The following is a 21,816-nucleotide window of genomic DNA, read 5'->3' as shown; positions in this document are numbered from 1 at the left end:
GATGGAATTAAGGATAAAAATAAAACCAAAAGGAGGAAGATAAACAAAACGTATAAACTATATAAAATACCTTTATGATTGAGGAATTGATTAGGGTTCATTCAAAATCAATCCTAGTTGTACATTCATATTATTTATACATATAATTCTGTCTACTACGTATATTATTTGGTGTACTGTTTGTTATTGATTTGTACTGCCTCGTTCATGCTCCAGTCAGTTAGTGGATTTAAGCTCTCATTGTCGTTGTTTTCTGAATTTCCCTTGACTAGTGTGTCTGTGGCTAAGGTTATTTTTCACTTTAGATAGCATCAGGACACTGCCATACCTGCAGTGATTTACTTCAAGGTACCCTCATCAGAGAGAAGTCCATTTGGAATAAGTCCACCTTCCCGGCACGCTGATCAGATTCAGGTAAGCCACCATGTGTGGAACTGACTACTTCTGTGGATACCAGGATTCATTAAGGCAGTCACTGCAGCTTTCTGATCAGCAAGTCATTCTTTGCCCTGTGATGATCAACAGTTTTCATCAGAATTTGTGCAGCTTTCATAGTCAGTATTGGTTATATTCTGGTGCTTGATGTAATTGGACAAAGCGGCCATCAGCTAAAATCACATCAAAATTCTTTTAAGTGGACTTCAAGTTTGTTAGTGGTCCAGTAGATGGAATTTCTGCCCTGTCAAAGTAAAATATTAGATTGATATACATATATATATATTTGCCAAACCTATTTTATTGCTAAAATAGAAGTTATGGTCAAATTGCATTGTATTAATAAATCAGTTCAGCTCACAAAGCAGTATCGGTAGAATGATTACCTGAATCCTCCTCATTCTGTAAAAGAGTACTGGCAGATCTACTTAGGTTTGGGGGAAGCATAGCTTCACATGTTAATCATTCTCTTGGCAGAGCTATGGTAAGAGCTGACAGAAAATCACCCAGTGACAGCTCTTCAGGACTAATGATGAATGCTTGGCCCACTCCAAGCCTGCAGGAGAATGATCAACGATCTCCCCTGGTAATACAATAATGAGCACAGGAAGTCCAATCTGCAAAAGAAGTGTTACACTGAGAGCGAAGTGAGCTCCTCAACCATGAATAAGAAAGAGTGTGGGAAGGATTGATCAGCAGTTATTGATCACTACTCCCACTGCTTCTCCAGACAGGAGGCATCAGAGGGACAGCTGAGACACTTCACACTCGTCACACCACAGGTAGAAACCACTCTAGTATTAACAGTATTGAAAACACTGTTAGCTTGTAGGGGCTGAAAAAATCATCAGCTCAACAATTATATCATAAATATGATTGACCATTTTTATTTTTCATGAATGACCACCAATGCAATTCGTTTTGAGTATCATATATATATATATATATATATATATATATATATATATATATATATATATATATATATATATATATATATATATATATGTGTGTGTGTGTGTGTGTGTGTGTGTGTGTGTGTGTGTGTGTGTGTGTGTGTAGTGATGCATTTTTCATTCTGGTGAACACTATTTGCCTCCTTTATAGCCCTGTGGCACTAGTCAGCCTCCTCACTTGCTACCCTGCTGGCATCACAAGGCTTGCAATTATTTCAAATTTTCTAACTTCCCCTGGAACTGATGTGATAAAATAAAAGAAAAAGGTGCAAAATGGAGAGAGACGTCGCCCAGGGCAGGATAGTCACCAAAAGGTCTAAGCCAAGGCAGCAAGTTCCTTTTGGAGCTAATGGGATTTTCAGGGGCTTGCATTGATCTCCTGCATGCTTATTCAGGCACTCCTTTTGCAGCCGAGCGGCACACTTCGGCCCCCCAGATTTCCTGGATACCCGCAGAGAGCATTCCACACACAGAGCAGCAAGTTCTGAAGATGCATCTGCATGTGATAATTACTGACATGGAAATGTCATTAAAATTGAGTTTTGACCTGTTAATGGAAAAGCAGTGCGATTCAAACTGCTGCTGATCTACTACCAGACTGCAAGTTTGATTACAATATCTTTTAAAATATTAAGAATGTCATGATGTCATGACTTTAATAGCTGAGTTTGACATTTTGTGTATGAACTGGATTTGGACTTTATAGTTCTGTCACAATGATGTAATACAACAAATATCATGAATATATAAAGAATAAAATAAAGTAAATAAATTTATCATGTGCAAATGATCATTCAGATTTAGTTTTTTTTTTTTTTTTTACAAAATTCACATATTAAGGATGTTTTTAAAACATTCTTCTTCAACCTACAGACATGAAACCACAAGATTTGGGATTAAATCTACAGTCATTATGCTCGCCCTTTTTGTTTGTACAAAAACTGTACTGTAAAAAAAATTACTGTATCAGATGCACACACTTGTTCAGTCATCTCTGCTGCCATCTCTATTACAATACATACTGTATACTGACAAATGAGTGCTTACTATTCAATGAGGGGCTTCTTTGTGTTTCAAACGGCTAGAACACACAGAGACAGAGAGAATGAGAGAAAGAGCTCCAGGGCTTGATTTGAGGGTGGGCAAATCTGACAGCAAGCTTTGAGTCGTTGGGATGAGGAGCGAGGAGGGGAAAGAGGGCCAAAGCTCTGTCAGGCAATCTTCAAGTGGCAAAGCTTTTCAAAGCTTTGTTATCCACTCTGGTTTGCCCCTTCTGACCTTAGAATGGACGCGCTTAGCCCTTCAAGGAAATGGAGAGGGGTCTTGGGCATGCTGTATTGTAGTGCAGGGGAAGCAGGGTTCAAACGCACATGACCAGCATTCCCCAAGGAACGGTAAGGGTGAAGACCCAGCACAAAGGTGAACCAGGAGATTCGTCATTGGACACACGAGAGAAGCATAGATATGGAGAGATTTAATGTCCACAGATGACCTCCTTGTTTGGCAAGGCTGTAATACACAGTTCCTTTTCTCTCTTTCTCTTTGTATTACTTTCCCTTTAGGGCCAGATCTTGCCTTCCATCGTATTCTTTCTAAACAACGACAAGGCTTTGGAGAATTGCACCTGCATTTTATGCTCATCACATATCTGGAAGAAAATTGGCCTTTTAGAATTAGATTAGATTTATTCTAATCGTAGTGTGCAGAAATTGTCTAGCTTTTTTGAATTAGTGTTAGACAGAGAAGTAAAAAACAAACGAACAAAATGCATCTCCTTATGTTATATGTTATAGCTAACAGTATCTTCAGATTTTTGAAGCTTACTGCTATTTCTCAGGACAAGAAAGATATATTTCTCAGAGCAAGAAACCCCTGGGAATGGTATAACTCATGTACAAATCTGAAAACCTGACCTTTGTGTCGTTAAGTAACGTTTTTACTGCTATGTCATGTTGGAACAATGGGATCTTTTTAATCCACCCAAATTGGTCTAATTTGATTAGTTTAGCTTTTGCTTGCCTGAAGGTACTGTCTTATTTGTAAGCTAAACAGACATTCCAGTAACAAAGCTTGCCTTGTAAGTTTCCTTGTTTTTCAATTTAACTGTTATTACTCATTTATTTCAGACTAGAGTCTGCCAATGTACAATGGCTTCACATTTTATAATCCATGCTTTATAGCAATACATACTTATGTCCTTAAGATGCTAGTAAAAGTAGAAAAAAACATTAGATAGATTGGTGCTTAATCTAACTACTTAGTCCAGATAAAAATAAGAAAAAACCTTGTATACATCTCATCTTATCTTTGACTTAACCTTTGCTTTCAGATACAGGCTGGTGTATGGCTCATTTCTGGCATAGCTGTGACTGAATACAAAATGCAATTAAAGGAAACTGGCTTCTCTTATGCTGTCCCAGACACTTTCACTTTAGGCTTAATCTAAACCCCCAGCTCTAAGACCTTTATGTGATCCAGGACACACGGCTTCTATTCACACCGCTTCATCCCGCTCTTTTGTGTTCTTAATCGTTCCTTGGTATTAAGCAGTGTTGGCAGCCCAATCCCCTTACTAACACTCAGCCATGGCGCTTTGTTACGGCTAGGCCTCATCTCCTCTGTCGCCTCCAGCAGTGGAGCTGTACACTATCCCACTGTTGTCTTTCTCTCGCCTATGAGGCGCTTTATCACAGCTCAACCCATGTTCCTTCACGTGCCAGTTGTGTACCAGCACACACTGAGCAGGGGACCTGACACTCAACAAAATCTCCTAATATGGTCCTCCTCATATGGTTGTTGCCCCTGAGTCATCACATGTTGATATATCATTCTGGATCATCAGAAAACTTTTAGTGACATAAATTACAATGCAACTTTATTAGATAATATTTCAGATGGCTTACATCTAAATCGGAACATTATATGGGAACAGCAGCAGCTGATTTGCTCAGGATAAAATTATAATCTGCATTGAAATTAGAAAATTGTTACAGTAAAATTAAAACATTTTTCAAATCAAATTAAATTGTCTTTGAATCTTTAACAATACCACTATAACTAGAGATGCATTGATAATATACACTAAAAACTCTTAAAAAAAAATGCTCCAATATTAGCACCCAATATGAGATGTAATGCGATTGTATACAAGAGGAAATGACAGCTGAATATATTTTAAGCATTAATGATGGTAAACAACGCAAAGCAGACTTCAAATTGTCAATATTAAAATATTTAAAATATTAAAAAAAAACATTTTAAGAGGAGGAACTTCTGTAACCTCCTACAATACGTCCTTCCATTCAAAGTAATCAAATGAAACATCATAAGAATAAAACTCAATATGATGAGTTCGCTAATAGTGGCATGTAACGACAAACATATAAAATTTTTGTTAACATTTTAATCCTATAAACATGAAAGTAGCACCCTAACCCTACCCTGTAAAAAAAAAAAAAAATACTGCATCAGCCAGAGAAGCTCATGCCATTGGTCTCAGTAAATTAACAGCAACAACCTCAAAAACAAAATCTAATAAGAAATAATAATTACAGATGACTGGACATTTAGAACTGATCATAAATCATGGGCGTTGTATATTTAAATAAAATATAAGGTATCAATAATCCAATATGCAGCAAAAAACTATACAATACTTAATGCAAAAAATGTATTAAGAAAGTCTATGAAATACTGTTTTGTGTAAATTAGAAGTCTGAAATATAAACACACTTCTGAAAATATGTTCTTCAAATGGTTGTAGTCAAATTCCACTTGATTACAAACTGTTGTAGAAAGAACATTATTTACATTTACATTATTAACTGTCCATTGTCACCAAAATGAGTATAGGTTCCCTACTGAGTCTGGTTAGTCTCTAGGTTTCTTCCTCATGTCATCTCAGGGAGAATTTCCTTGTCAACCTCACCACAGACTTGCTCATTAGGGATAGATGTTTGAGATAAATAGTACTTAATTTTAAACTTTTAATTTTTTATTCTGTTTCTATGCTTCTGTAAAGCTGCTTTGAGACCATTTATTGTTATAAGTACTGTACAAATACATTGAATTGAATTGAATTGAATTGAATTATACTACTGTAACAATGGCTTCTTTTTCTTCTAATCTGCATACAGGGTCATGCTTTGTTATTAAGATCTGAGTGTGAATCCCATCAATCCAGCTGCCATTTGTTTCTGAACCATAGTTCAGCGCTACTGGACATTGTACGCTCACACAAAGGACCGGGCAGTGTGAGATCCTTTTACTGTAAGCCCTCATCCTTCTGATGAAACTATAAGAATCAGACAGTAAGTGCGTATTGGCCACAAACTAAACTGCAGAAATTAAATCAAACAAAGAGAGAAATTGTGTTGGTTCCATAAGAGAAGGCTTGCTAGAAATCACCTGCTGCATTAAGGGACATATTGTCTACCTGCTTCAGAGTCTCTATTTAAATGTGACTGGCTGTCTACACATTCCATGAGATAAAAACGTACAATGTGCACATTACAATTTTTCTGTTGCACTTGGTAAATGTAGAAAGTGTTAGTGTTTTTTGTTAGTACATAATACTATAAATGCTTCCTCATAGTCTGCAAATGAATGACACCTTACAGTAATTTTCTGCACACAAATGTGTGAACGCATACCCACACTTCCCCACACGTCCCATTCCACTCTTTAATAAGTGACACTGAAATGCCTTGGATAAACGGATCAAACACACACACACACACACACACACATGCACACGCACACATACATCCATACACACACACACACACACACACACACACACACACACACACACACACACACACACACACACACACACACACACACACACACACACACACACACACACACACACACACACTCACTCTCTCTCTCTCTCTCTCTCTCTCTCTCTCTCTCTCTCTCTCTGTGTCACTATTTACATCCACAAAACATAAACAGAGCTAAATGTTCATTTTCATTTGATACGCGGCTGAGATTATGTGAACTTTTCGAACTTTTCATGTTTACAATTCAGAAAGGTTTTATGTTTATTTCACCTAGTTACTGTTAGGTCATATCATAAATTCTGTAAAAGGCAGCTTTAACCCTGCAAATCACAGCTTAGGGATATATCATAAATATTATTTTAAAATGGCCTTTAGACAACCATGCAACTTCATATAAGCTCTAATACTTATTTGCACTTTAATATGCTTTTATGCATACCCAAACTAAAGTGACCTGCAGACAGGGTTTTGAAGCACTGTTTGTTTCACTTGTTATTAGTTCTGAAGTACTAAAATGCATTAAAATATCAAAAATAATATACATTTGACAAAATCTTTACATTGCAATAGCACTATGGTGAAACAATAGTGTTCAGAATGAAATTATACATTTTAGCAGTATTAAAGTTAATATTCCACAAGACGAAAATGACAATTATGGAACCATCAGTTTCATATATGATTGTTTAATTTTCAACAATAAATTGAGTGATTTGGGAATTTATATCATTGTTGAAAAAATGCCATTTTGAATTTTTAAAAATCAAAATGCTTTCTAATATTTTATTTCTTATATTTCTATTTTTAAAATTGTAGGCATATATTAGGTAAATTATAAGATTATGTTCTGAAGGTATGATGCACATTTTCTGATAATAAGACTATGATATTGAATAGTGTGCAGTGCATTACAATGCTAGTAATTTCTTTTTCTCCATTCTGATTTTTGGAGAGTTGTTAACTTCAACAAGTAGAAAAAAACCAGAGGACATTGTAAATCTCATTAAAAGAATATTTTACCATGTCTTTGTTTTTACTTCTCTCTGTTTGAGTGTTCTCAACCCTGCCCTGATCCACACAAACAGATGCAAATCGCTCTGAAAACTTTACATAATGTAACTTGGACCCATTTTAGCACTGCAGCTGAATGGCTTTTAAGGGGGGGTCTAATTAATCTAAGTATAGAGGCAATGGGCCCACTTGGAATTTTTTCACTTCTTTCTCTAGCCAAAAGGAAAGAATGGGATCAAGCCCCCCTTTTTTGTCCAGAGAAAGGTCCGCCTCATTCCACTATTTATGTAACATTACACAGTTTTATACCCCTGTGAGTGAAGGGAATCAGTCACATTATCTCACTCCTCGCTCCTCTTCAGCTTTTATAAAATGTGTGATAAGGAGTGTAAAGGAGTAATTCCAGAGGTATAAGGGACGTAGAGAAATATTCACCGTTATTTCAGGCCTGCACTTTTTAAGCAGCTCCATAAGCCTGGTACTAGAGTTGTCAGGTGCTTGGCTAACTAGGCAGAACAATAGGGAGAGGAGAAGCAGAAGGCTAGAGATGAATGCTTTGGGTAAATCAGTAATGGAGCTAAAGGGCATACGCCTGTGGGGAATTTGCTGGCTTATAAAAGAGCTTTAAGAGGCCCTCATTCATATGGACCCAAAGAGATTTGAATTGCCCCCTTCACAATCACTTGAAAGGCTGAGCTCAGGGTGTTCCGAAACAAAGTGGAAATCACGCTGCCTTTCAATGGTTCTAATAAGCTTTTAACTATTTTACATTATGGCGTTACCCTCTTCTTCTCCGCTCCACAAGGCATTGTTTGGCCATGCAGCAGGCCAGTCTAAATGTCTGATTTATACTTTTCTTCATGGTGAATTTAAACCAAAAAACTTTCAAAAACTGAAAGAGAAATGAATAGGAGGCATTCACAGGTTTTATACAAGGTATAAAATGGTGTTCATTATTGTTGATGTTTGGACTTGTATAAAAAAAGTGTGAAGATGGAATATCTTTTTATATTTCAAATAAAAAAATAATAACGAGGCTTGATAAATCCCTGTTGTTGCATATTTTTGCATAGTTGATTTTTAGAGGGGAGTTGACTATTATAGTGACTATAATAGAGTCACTATTCAGATACTGAACTGTATAATATTTAGTTATTCATGTCACAGGACATGACACCATGAAATAAATAATGTTTAATGAATCCACAGAAATAACTTTTAAAAGATTCTGGTGACTTCATGACAGCATCTTGGTTGCCATGGCTATTTTTACTGCCCTGGAAATTGCTGCCATGCGCTGGCTGCAGGGGTCATGAGTTCATCAGTAACCTGCCTGCACCATCTACTTTAGCTCAGTGGGGCTGAGTGTGGGGGTGGAGAGGAGGGGAGAAAAAGAGGCGCACAGCCAGATCCGTCGCCCTCTGGATGACACCCCAAAATTTTGGGAACCCTCAGCAGTGTGGACACTAGGAATTTCATGGTAATTGTTGAAGACAAGGAGGAGGGCTTGACCTTCTTTGCCCTGATTAAGTTCTCATGAAAAAAGTCATGGCCTGGCCCCAGTGTTGACCCAGACAGTAAAACTGAGATGACTCCTCTGAGGATGGTGAGGCAGCAGGCACTAGTGGCAGTAGACCTCCTGCATTGAGATTACTGTTTGTACTGGATGATAAATAAACTTATACAGTATCATAAAAACAGTTAGGAGCCCTATAAAAATTATACAGAGTATATAGTAGAATGCACACTGACCCACATCTGCTTACAAAAGGACAACTTAATAACCCGCTGCACACTATGAGAGGCTATTTAAACTGGACAACAAAACATCCTAACAAATTGCATGCACGATCTTAATTACCATTATACCAAAGACACATAAAAGTCACATGTGAAAAATGGATTTACTTATTAAATTTATACCTAATCTATTATGTCCACATTGTTTACATCATGCAAGATTTCACAATTAGAGTATTTGTTTTTATTTTCATGTTTTTTTTAAACAGTGATTTGATTAAACAATAATTGTTTATTGTACTTTCAGATGCTTTCCCACATATTCACATTATCACATATAAAACACTTTTAATCGCATCAAATGTATGTGCTTGTTATGTAATAGTAATCTGTAGGACATAAATTTTAATTCTGCAAGTGATATGTTATTATTGTCTGCTCTTCTTCAAATGCATCTTAGCATTAACCAGCTAAATCCTTCTCTAGATCTTTTTCTTTTCTTTATTCTCTCTTTTCTTTATTTTTAATTCCATCACACAGTAGAAATACACGGGATCTTGTAAGTAACTCTCTTTGCCTGAGTGGTCAGTTTTTGTAATAGAATCAATCAAGTGAATATTTCTCTGTCTGTAATTATAGGTCACAAGAGACCAGTGCAGAGGGGAAGCCATGTCATCAGTCTTGTTGCTAGTGGTGTCGATACAGGTGCAGAACCACTGCAATATGGAGAGAGAAGGGGAAAAGGTTATCTTGTTTTCCAGAGAAAGAGATAGATGGATAGAGAGAGAGAGAGAGAGAGAGAGAGAGAGAGAGAGAGAGAGAGAGAGAGAGAGAGAGAGAGAGAGAGAGAGAGAGAGAATCACATCTGTTTGTCCAAAGCACAAGCTTGGATTGAATTTCCCTGATTTTTATCAGCGGACTCTGAGGAACTGCTTCCCTAGAGTTAGAATTGGGTCAAAAAAGCCTTTTATTTACTGGGGCATCAAAGTCCATATAGTGTGCATAAGGGGCATCTGCATGGCTACCCTTTTGATTGACACTTTCCTGCCACGGCGAGTGCTGGGGCATCTGCTTGTTCCTTTTGGCCCTGGAGAAAGGTAGTGCTAGAGGGGGGAAATATTGGTCTGAGGTGACAGTGCATAGCGATCCAGGTAGATGGTGCTCCACCTTTGTCAGCAGCCCTACACTCCGAGCCACTCCAGGCTAATGAGACGGCACTTAACATGCTCCATAGCACTTGTAACCTGCTGCCAACCACTTTAAAGGCACTTTTGACAAGCATCCGTTTCAAGTACACACACACACACACACACACACACACACACACACACACACACACACACACACACACACACACACACACACACACACACACACACACACACACACACACATGTTGTCTTATTATCATTATCCTTGTGAGGAACTGGCATAACTAAGAATTAATCCAGTTAATAACAGCTATGCCTTCAAATAAAGCTAATCTTAATCTCAGTAAACCAAAGTAAGTATTTAGGCACATATAATTGTTTAAATAAATGTTGCAGTTTTAGCAAATGTCTTCATAAGTGGTCAAAACTTTTGGGGACACATATAGTTGCACACAATACAATTAGATTAATCTGAAAAATGAAAGCAGTGTTTTACAGTGTTGAGGCATTAATATGTGTTTTACTTGTGATCATTGCAGGGGTATTTTGCTCAAGACAAAATAAAACAATAACAGTAGATCCCTTTTCCTTTTCTTCACACACAGTAGGTTACCTATAAATGGGGCATACACAGGCATGGGCATTTATACAAAGGAAAAGTTGAACTATTGAAATGTGTGTTTGTGTGAGAGAGTTAGGAGGCGGAGGCTGGCTGTAGGTGTGTGTCAGTGGCTTTCCATTACAAATGAAGACAAGGTATCTTTACATACTGCAGGCAGCCACTCGGAACAGGCTGCCCTCGGGCAAGTGCCCTCTGTCTCTTTGTCTGCCTCTCGTTCTAAAGTGGATATTTTTAAGCCTCAAACCAGAGGGTTGGCCTCTTCCTCAGGTTATGGATGACATATGCCTAATCTGCTACACAGGAACATCTGCACTCACAGTACAGGTGGATGTGCTTCTCAAATGACTGAACCAGTGATGCAGTAAGTGGAGCAATGCATTTTGGTGTAACTAAAGGACCAGATACACATAATCAAATCACATTTCAGTGCTCAGATGTCTAGAAGCTAACACCTGGCAAAAATGTTAAACAACACAAACCTGCATACATTACAAATAATGATCCATGCAATGTCGTTTTACAACACAATATGTTTTAAGTACATATCTTCCCGATATATCTATTGATAAATCACCTTGTATTTTGCCACCCCCCAACTTAACAATATTTGTTTACTAGTTCATTTGCAAATTAAAAAGACCTTCTCTTATTAACATCCCAAACTCTCTCAGGAAATTGAAGAGCATGCAGCACACCTTAGGCCAATATTCAATTAAATTCCCCATTCAATTCATTTGTATAGCGCTTTTAACAATTGTCTCAAAACAGCTTATGAAGAAGCAGCTACAGAAGCATAGAAACAGAATAAAAATGTTAAAGTTTAAAATTAAGTTACTATTTATCTCTAACATCTATCCCTAATGAACAAGCCTGAGGTGATGGTGGCATAGAAAAACTCCCTGAGATGATATAAAGAAAAAACCTTGCGAGGAAACATATGGTATCCACCTTCAGCTCAGAGCAAGGTGTAAAACACTAATTGACACATTTCCACCTTCTCACACACAGCAAGCAAGGACAATGAAATCTTGACTGTCTAAGTTGAAGAATGCAGATTAGGGGGAGACTAGTGGCAAAAGAGGAGGAAGCCCCTGTCATCCCACTGAAGAGACCCAAGGGGTCTTTACTCTCAACATTCCTGGCACACTGTGGTTCCACTGCATGGTCAAGAGAGCACACAAAAAAGGTTGCTGTATCGTAAAACTGACTGTAGGAGAGTTGTGAAGCAGGAGGGACTTGAGATGAGGGCATCTTTAGTTCTATCAGACAAAGAATCTAAAGTGGGTGTACAAATTGAGAACAATGTTAAGGAATTTACAATGAGATCAGTACTGTTCTTTTGTGCAGACTGAATGAACATATTAAAACCCCCTGTAATGATACAGTTTGTACCTCACATATTGGAGAAGATTTCTGGAAAGAATTCACGACACCACTGGGCATATTTCTGATATACCAATTACTTAATGCATTTTTCTGTTATTTTGTTCATATTTCTAATTTATTATTTATTCATTTATTTTCACACATCATTCAAATTTGTACATACATTATATAAAAACAGTTAATTGCTTGGGTAGTGCCAAATAGTATGTGTCAGCTGTATACCCAATTACACTCGAAATAAGCCTCTATTTCCCCAACAGATCATTAGTCACCTTAATCACTCTGCACTGCTGTCAGAAGTTCTTTCAGGTCTCTTCAGGAGTCAAGGTGTAAAGCTTTCTGTTAGCTAAGGGGAAGGATTGTACTGATCTGAAGGTGGATTTTGTCTCGGGCAGGTCTAGGGAGTTGTCAGCACTCAACGACTAATCCTGTTTAAGATAAAGCCAGAGAATTAGGCTCAGAAAAGAATCCAGGCATGCCACTGTTTCTACTGTCATCTAAAGTACAGAAATGTCTATTTGTATCAGCCATATCCAAATGTCAATAATAAAAAAAATAAACAGAACAAAAACACTGACACATTGAGTCATAGATGTTGAATCATAGATTTACTTTATGCTTTCTTCTGTATGGTCTTCTACGGGACTTTCAGGGAGTCTACACACATCCCTTTTGCCCCTACCATCCCACCTTCTGTTGTTTATTAACTTGTGGTTATTGTTTAATTGTTTTTTTCCCCCATTGTTATTGGGGCTGTCTTGTGGCAGTCTGGGTGTCCTACAATTGCTCAACCATCTTCTGTCAATTTGTTTTAATCTCACAGAAAGATGCATTTTCAGGCCCAGAACAGTGGCATGCTGTTCTCTACATCCGTGACTGAACGACGTGGAGGAAGACAACATATTAAAATCATTTATATGTAGTTGCTAATTCAGAATTGTTGCACCATAAACAGTGAATATATTAAAATGTCAAAAGAAAATATAACTGAATATTTTACTCATTGTTATACTATAGCTAAACATATAATAATCACATCTTCATCTGTTATTTTGTGAACAACAGTAATATTTGGGTACTTGCTGAATAGGTCAAGTCTGTATAGATCAGATGAGCATCCCAGTAATGTCAATGACTGAGTGGGAGGTGTAGTTGTATGCTCATGGCTGTACAAACATGAAGGACGTTTTGATGTTTTTATGCCCATTGACATGAAGGCCATCTCCTTGGGATGTGAGAGGTCTCTTGCCCCTAAATGACCTGTGACCTATGTGAGTCTTGCCACACTGATACTGGTTTTCAGCCCTGAGGGGATGAGTGGCCTGGAACAATGCACGGTTATGAGACTCAATCGTAGGCATTTTATTACTCTTTCAACATTAAAAATTATAAATGATTATTTTAAATGCTTAAGACTGTAACAATATACAAATAAAACACAGCACAACCAACCTTATCTAAATAATATTGAAATAATAATTCTGGACAGAAACAAAGTGTGAAACATTTGTTGTTGTTTTGCCTTAAGCTGCCATGTGCCATGACCAGCATTGGCCAGTACAGTATGTGCACTTTTTCTAATGAGCGTAGTTTAGTGGGCTGGTAATAACGTGATTGCAGTGGATTTAATTCATGCTGCAAATTATTATGGCCCTGTGCCCGGGAACAAAGACACAAAAAGCTCTTCAATAAGGTCTCACTTTTATCACCACGCGTCGCAGTGATACACAAAGCATTATTATGGAGCCTGAAGTGCGGTGGGAAAACCGCAACAGGTGCCACTGCTGTAGTGTTGCCAATGTGCTGCGTGCAGCCATGCAAACTGTATGTATGTCAACGGATTTGGTGCCTCGGTGCCGTGGGCTTGGGTCTGTTCCCTTCCCGAACCACCTTCTGTCTTTTATCCCGAAGTGAGGGGGCATGCGCGTGTCCCGGAGGCTTTGAGCGCCCGGTATTGTTCCCTCCGATCCCCGACACGTGCAGTTACAAGAGCCCTGGCTGGACCTCACGCGGAACTCACCAATAGAGGATTTAACCCGAACCCCCTTCCAAATCCACACAGCCGCCTTCACAAAGATCTTCTACAAAGCTCACACCCGAGCCTGTGTTGCTCTCAAAAGCCTGAAAAGAAATGATCATTCTAAAAATAAAAATAGTATATTATAAATAATACTAGATCAATGTTTCATTATATTTTAATAACGAATAATCATTTATAATAACGAAGAAAATTATTAACAACAACATTTTGGACTTTTAATTTGATTCAATTAGTGGATTTGATTTGACATGCTCCAATAAAGAATAATCCAATAATTACAAATAACCTAAAAACATTGTAATCCTTATTTACAACGAGATAGAAGTAAATTATCCGTTTTTGCCAAATGAATTGATATACTGGCAACAATTAAATAATGTTAAATAATTTAAGGGAATGTCTCTCGACTTGTATTGAAATATTGTAGTTAAATATAGTTTAGTGTAGTTAAATATACCAGAATATCCCAGACATTTTCTTTAAAATATATAGGAATTATTTTGATCAACAATTGACCCTTAAAATAAAACGAAACTTGATTTATTTTATTGCCTGGATTAATGTGAAACATTCTATACGAATATCCAAATGCTTTTAAAAATAAATTGGGGCTAAATAATATTAGGTTGTAAATGTAAATGTAACATTTGTACATATTTTATGCTTATATTTATTTAATTTGATTTAAGTTATTAAGTCCAACAACTGAAGCTTGTGAGTTTACTAATTATTTTTATAGGGCACTGGTATTTGTAAAGACTATGCAGTGTTCTTTGAAGATGGATGAAGTAACGCTTCAGTAAGCATAAAGCTTCATCACCTGCTGCATATGGACGCTGTGACCGTTATTAACTTTGAATGCGTCATGACGCGTCTTTGTCCCGTCGCGCACAGGGAATCGGAGTGACGCTCCAACAGTCAAAAACTCATTACCAGTCGATTACAATTTGCGTTTGAAGGATGTGTGAGTTAGTTACTGAGTGCAAAGAAAACACCTAGAAGGATGTATGATCTTTGTAAAAAAAATTATATTTATTCGTACAAAAAGTCTGTAACAACTTATACTTTGAGGTAAATACATAATAGAATAAATCTCTTTATATACAATAAAAATACAATATCATGAAAGCAATGGGTTTAATAAATAAAAAGGATGTAACAGTAAGAACTCTTCCCTCGTTTAAAAGGGTATTTCTGTACATTGAAGAGAACAGTATTTCCTGGGGTCAAAATACATAATGCATAAGGCCAGTAACTTGTCTTTTTGACGGCCTTTCATTCTATTGTCATAGCGTTCAAACTGAATTTTCACGCTCGCTTTTCTGCTCTATCAGCCTAACAAATTGTAAAATTGACTTTTCACCTCTGACGGCTAAAAGCAAATCTGTCTTCTCAGTACGCAGCATAATTTTCCCCTGACTGGAACTGAGGTCGAGCTGGAAGAAAGGTGGAAAAAAGTGCAAAGGTATGGGAACCTCTTAAGTTCAGCAATACAAAACGTAAAAAAATAACATTCTCATTCGCGAAACTGGCGCTAGTTAAGGCAAACAGTGAACATCTAATCTGTCTCTGGCTCTGCACTCTTGCTTCTAATAAAGGGCAAAGGAAATGTAATTTTCCCTTATTAGGCTAGCTACAGAAAGTTTGGGACTAGAAGATAGCTTAATAAATGACAGGGTAGCTGTGGTAGCGGTAAACAACATCTGCTTGCAGAAATCCATAATCGTCCATAGCCTCCGGGCTGCCGGGGTTAGAAGAGCTATAGGATGGAGAAGAGCCTGAAGAGGAGGCGCTTGATGCCCATGAGCACGCATCGCTCCCCGGGCTCGGTACTTCCGTCATGCAGGTCACGGCCGGTGAGGAGTCTCTCGCTTTGTTCCCCCGCTGGTCCGCGATGCGGATGGTTTCGGACAGTGCCCAGATGTAGTTGTGAGCGAAGCGTAGAGTCTCGATTTTGGTGAGCTTGGTATCGTCCGGGAAGGCAGGCAGCACACTCCGCAGAGCGTCCAGAGCATCGTTCAGGTTGTGCATACGGTTCCTCTCGCGGTCATTGGCTTTCAGTCTGCGGTTTTTCTTTACTACGTGAACAGCAGCGTCGCTGCGCGCACGACCTCTGCGCTTCTTTTTCTGCTGCAGCTTGCCAGCGTCCTGTGCGTTTCCCGACGACGCAAACGAGGACGCAGGCGAGGAGACATGCATGCTGCCGCGAGAATCCTCATCATCATCCGTGTGAGGAAAAGAAAAGTCGCAGCTGGAGCTGTCCATATCAGAGAACGCACTCTCCATTGTGGTGCACATCCTTTACTATCTATGGAAAAATGCACGAAAGAAACGATTAGTAAATTATCCAGATTTACTCCTGCTGGGACACATTAGAGTGGAGACATATTCTGCATCGCATACATACCTGTTGACAGTTTGGGAGGTACGTTAAAGGATCAGAGCTCTCGATGGGAAGCCAAAGTCTCAAAGATAAGTTTGTGTTGAAGTTTTAAGGCACGCGTCCGTCTCGTTCTTGCACTTCAATCAGCTCGTGCGAGCCAGTGAGCCTGGCACACGACTGACCTCAGTTACCTTATATACCCTGATAAGACAATGAACGCACCCCCCGCGCTTTGGCATTTCGGTGAAGGATGGATGAATGGGTTGCATCAGGTCTGCCCCGTGCCGCACGGCGATCTCATTAGCATAATTTATGCCAGTTGTTTGTTCGCCCTCTGAAGCGTGCCTGTAATCACCGCTGGCCAATCAGAGGGCGAGAACGCTTCGAGCCACGCGAGCTCCACTGTTGCTATCTGTCCTCGGAGGAGTAAGTCCGCTTTAAGTTAAACCTCTAAAGGAAAATGAAAAGAAACCCATAGCCAAACTCAGTGGAGTACACAGACCCCCAGGCAAGGCACACTTCCTTAGATTGGCAAGACCTTTTTTTTCTATGGTGCATATTTTTTAAAAAAAGCTTCTCACTTATCAAACTAATTAATTAATATTTCGCACTCTGACTGTTATGTGATCTATAAAATTAGACAATGATGATGATCTTAAGTTATTCCACTAAACATGATTTTTATTTATTTATTTATTTTTGCTTATAAAGCATGACCTGCGTTTGGCACCGGATTTTAAAAAATGTCATATTTTATTTTGTGTTTGAAAATGCATCATTTAAATATTAATGATTTATATACTTTTATTATAGAGAATAAAAAAAACTTTTTGAATGGAAGATTCATGTTGCAGGTCAAAGGATTTTTGTTTTGTTTTTTTATTTCTATTTTGGACATAAAAAAAAGATGTGGACACACAATGTCCAATAACGCAGTGTTACATCTCCACAAGTGTTGCACTTAATCCACTTTTCTCATCTGAATTTAAGCCAGATGAAAGACGCCGTTAAATCATACTGCCCCGCTATGCGCAATTTCTTAAGGTTTATTTAAAGACATCTTTATGAGACAGCCATACAATTGACCATTAATTATTCAATTTATTCAATCGTCTGCATCTTGCGCCCCCTTTAGAAAGAGATAGAAAGGGGGCACTATTTAGGAATAGTTGGAGGAGAGACCTGCAGCGCTTTTCTCCTTGCGGTATTATGAGGACAGGGGGACAGTCATTTATAAATAATTACACAATGTTTAGAGTCTTCAGGCATGTATAATATATCAAAGCGATTATAAGGTGAATTGTTCTATTGTGCGTGTCTCCCAGCTCTCCTTTTCAGCTCTACACGCCTTGTCCCCCGTCCAATTTTTGCGCCTCTGCGCTTTTGTCACTCATTTTCTTCTCGGCCTGCGACACTCCAATAGCATTATTCTCATTCAAATGGTCCCAGCATGAACAAAAACACCCTGCGCTCAGAGGCACTTTGGAGCTTTTGCTGCGTGGCCTGAAGTTAGTGCCAGTTTAAAGAATGTAATATAAGATATGGGCCGACATCTTTAAAGAAAGGAATCAGAATAGCTATTATTATTATTATTATTATTATTTAATAATTTTATTATTATTATTATTATTATTATTATTATTATTATTATTATTATTATTAAAATCTCTGTCCGAGATCCAAAATATTTCTCTTTTATTCCAGGTTCTGTGCTCTTCGCTTGTGCACTAGCAGTGAACTTGTTTTATTGCTTTAGTTTTTAAGGGGCCTCCGGTGGCGCTGCTTGCATCTCAGACACTCCTGTAGGAGGAAGAGGTCGATTTTATTATTACAACACCAACCTGTCAGCAATAACTTCAAAGACCCAAAACAGCTTGAATGCCTATTCGGCTTACTTAGGACATTAGTGATGTGCCTTAAAACGTGCACCTTATTGCACATATAAAGCGACTTATTTCCATAAAAGTGATGGATTGAAAATGGGTTTTGCAGAGAGAAGGGAGCGGTGGGGGTGAAAGGGTGGAAGTTTTTTTTGCCCACAGTTGAGAGGGGTTGCCAAGGAGATTTTGACAGGATTAGGCACAAGTGCACGGGATCTTATTGCATTTCAATAGCAGAAACACGTGAGAAAATGAAACAAGCGCATTAGTCAAAGAAGCTTTGAGCAGCTCCTCTCAGGCAATCTTTACACACAGCTTAAGATGCAGACAAAATGTAGAGGAAAATCAATGCTTAATGCAAAAAAAAAAAAAAGTCTTATTCACACTTCATCAAGACACTTCCACTGACCCGAAGGAGAGAAAAAACGCACAAAAAATAATGCAGTAATAACTTTACAGCGGATAGATATGTTTACGCATGGCAGGTGTGTGTGTGTGTGTGTGTGTGTGTGTGTGTGTGTGTGTGTGTGTGTGTGTGTGTGTGTGTGTGTGTGTGTGTGTGTGTGTGTGTGTGTGTGTGTGTGTGTGTGTGTGTGTGTGCGTGTGTGTGCGTGTGTGTGCAACTTCATCCTCTCGTCCCAGGCAGTCCAGTGTCACTTATTAAAGACTGGAATGGGACGTGTGTGGGACAGACATCTTTTTTTCTTTTCATGAATGTGTCTCCATTTATTTCATATCTATGTGCGAAACTCGAATTAAAATTCAATTTCGGGTCTGGCTCAGCATTAATCCCCGGGTATTAACGCGATTACTGTTCGCAAAGGGTCTTTGAGTCAGAAAGTCTGATAGAAGTTTTCACATGGTAATCCTACGAATAATCCCTTCCCCTCTACTGAAGCCTGTGGACCCTTTTCTCCTGCTTCCAGACCCAGGCAGGGTAGAATAGGGCCATTACTCTTGAATGATAATTCATTCCTTACTCCAGTGCCTCAATTGTACCAAGACACCACTCCTCACAGCAGAAAATCACCTCCCCACACACACACACACACACACACACACACACACACACACACACACACACACACACACACACACACACACACACACACAGAAAAAAAATGAAAACAACTTGTGATTTGTTATGTTGCTTATGCAATTATGTATTTATGTATTTTTTAAATACAGAATCCTATTTATTCTTTGCTTATTTAAAACTCCTGTTACTATTATTAAAATGAAATGACATTATTCAACTTTTAAAATGTAATGAACTATGTTTGACAGTATTATTTCTAATATTGTTATATTTTCTCAAGATTTACTTTAGCATATCGTAAATCGTAAATAGCAGAATTAGTAGCCAATTGTTTTAGGATTTTTTTTTCTAAAGATCTCTTTATAGATCAGACATCTTTCTCAGTTTCACTTCTTTCTCTCAATTTATTTCCTGCATTTACAACCTTTCAAAACAGGTGCTATTATTAAGATGTTTTGGAATCTCATTACAGGCTATCTAAATGCTAATTTGAGGTCTGTATTGTCAACTGGACACAAAATGTACCAGTATGTGAACCTTACACTATCAATCAGGTGCCAGAGTTTAAAGACAAACCCTGCAGCGAGGCATTCACTTGTCTTTGCGTGTTTGTGCAAGTGCATAATTTACCTCCAGTTTACCCTGCATTAGTACTCACAATAAGACCTGTGTCTCTAAAGACTTTATCATTCAAAGTAACCAGGGCAACTAGTTGGCAAAATGTGAAGAAGCTTTGCCTACGTTATACCATCGTTGAAAGAGGACAACGCACAGTGCTGCCCTGATTGATGATAACTACCCACACCTGACCTTGCAGGGCTAACACATACATTACAGAGGGCTTTCAGCAGCCTAGTGAACTGTAAATGTGTAACTAATGGCACGTTCTCTACTTCCTATTTTTGGTTCCCTCTATTCTTCCCAGTCTTGTGCACTGGACTGCCTGTAGGCACGTTTCATTATGTCTGTCTTGCATAAATGCTTAATTAGCTATAATGCTGTAAGATTTTTAAGTTCACAATCAAACATATTTAAATTAAATATAGGATTTACTGTACTCTAAAACTGTGCTAAATCATTTTAAACATTAAAATAAAGCAGTATAGGTTTTATAGCTATCTAACTAAATAGAGTTTACTGTGTTGACTGTTATTATAAGAAATAACTTATGTACGTTACAGTAAATCACTGTGAAAATATACAGTACAATGTAGCATTACTATATGCAAACACCGCAATAATAATTCCGTAAATATTAAATATATACAGTGCAACACTGCTGCCAGTATTATTCATGATGCTTTATTTTGGTTCATATATCCAAAAGGTTTTACAATGTTGTAATTAAAATTGATTCAACAGAATATCTTGACCAGTACATTATGAAACACATATTTATTTAGCAGTCAGCAATTATTACTCACTCATCACACATTTTTAATAACATGCCTCTATAGTTCCACCGTTGTTGTTTTGATTTGCTGTCAATGCCCACTTTCTCTAACTAACCGAGACATGAAGCTGGGCGATAGCATCACTTGTAGGTGCTCAAATAAGCCATATGGTTTGAAGTGCAATAACTTGAAGCTGGAGGCAACAATGGAGTAATTGAGAAGGGGAAGAGGTCCGAGCTTGACTCGGCAAAGCTGCAAAAACTCCTTTTTTCACCCTAATGAAGCTGTTGTCTGGAGATTCTGCATTGGGTTGGGAGGATGGTGCTGCACGTGATTTGTCATACAATCTGAATCTTTAGGAGGGCCAGAGAAAGACCTCCTCTCCATATGTCTGCTTATTTTGCATCTGAAAGCTCCGAGTAGAGATGGGGGCAGAGAAGGGGACAGAACGGAGTGAATTGAAGCACTGGACTAGGACTTCTTCGTTTCTTTGAGGCAAATCAAACCAACATTAAACATAGAATATGTTGCTTTTAGCATAAAGGACATAAGAGAGGTTTTTGATTACTTTAAATTTATTTAATACCTATATTCTGGACATGATACACATGGTGGACTATGACTCATTGTTAGGAGCTATTTAATAATGACTGTTTTGTTATCAGATAAAATTAGTTTAATTGCATATAATGTATGGTTAAGGTAGATTTGTTCTTAAATGAGTAATCAGCCATTATTAAATGGATACATTGTTTTATTACATTTCTAGCAAGAAAGAAAGAAAGAAAGAAAGAAAGAAAGAAAGAAAGAAAGAAAGAAAGAAAGAAAGAAAGAAAGAAAGAATTGGAAAAGTAGTATAGTAAAATAGACATGTCATAAATGATGACTTTTTTATTACGTAAATATTGCTTTTGAAACCCAAATCCACTAGGTGTCTTCAACTGATCAAAGAGAAAAAACATAGCCTTGCTAGACTATACCAATCTTAGAG

The 21,816-nt window shown here is 38.0% G+C and overlaps 1 protein-coding gene across 1 annotated transcript; it reads right to left on the bottom strand.

Moving 5' to 3' along the window:
- Positions 1-15,271: 15,271 nt before the first annotated feature.
- neurog1 (neurogenin 1) lies at positions 15,272-16,427 on the bottom strand. Its single transcript, XM_027135483.2, has one exon. It carries the CDS (start codon positions 16,425-16,427, stop codon positions 15,792-15,794), a length of 636 nt encoding a protein of 211 aa, XP_026991284.1. The 3' UTR covers positions 15,272-15,791.
- Positions 16,428-21,816: the final 5,389 nt, after the last annotated feature.

This window comes from Tachysurus fulvidraco, chromosome 17 (assembly GCF_022655615.1).
Source record: "Tachysurus fulvidraco isolate hzauxx_2018 chromosome 17, HZAU_PFXX_2.0, whole genome shotgun sequence".
Classification (NCBI taxonomy): Eukaryota; Metazoa; Chordata; class Actinopteri; order Siluriformes; family Bagridae; genus Tachysurus; species Tachysurus fulvidraco.
This window is presented reverse-complemented; position numbering and strand designations above follow the sequence as displayed.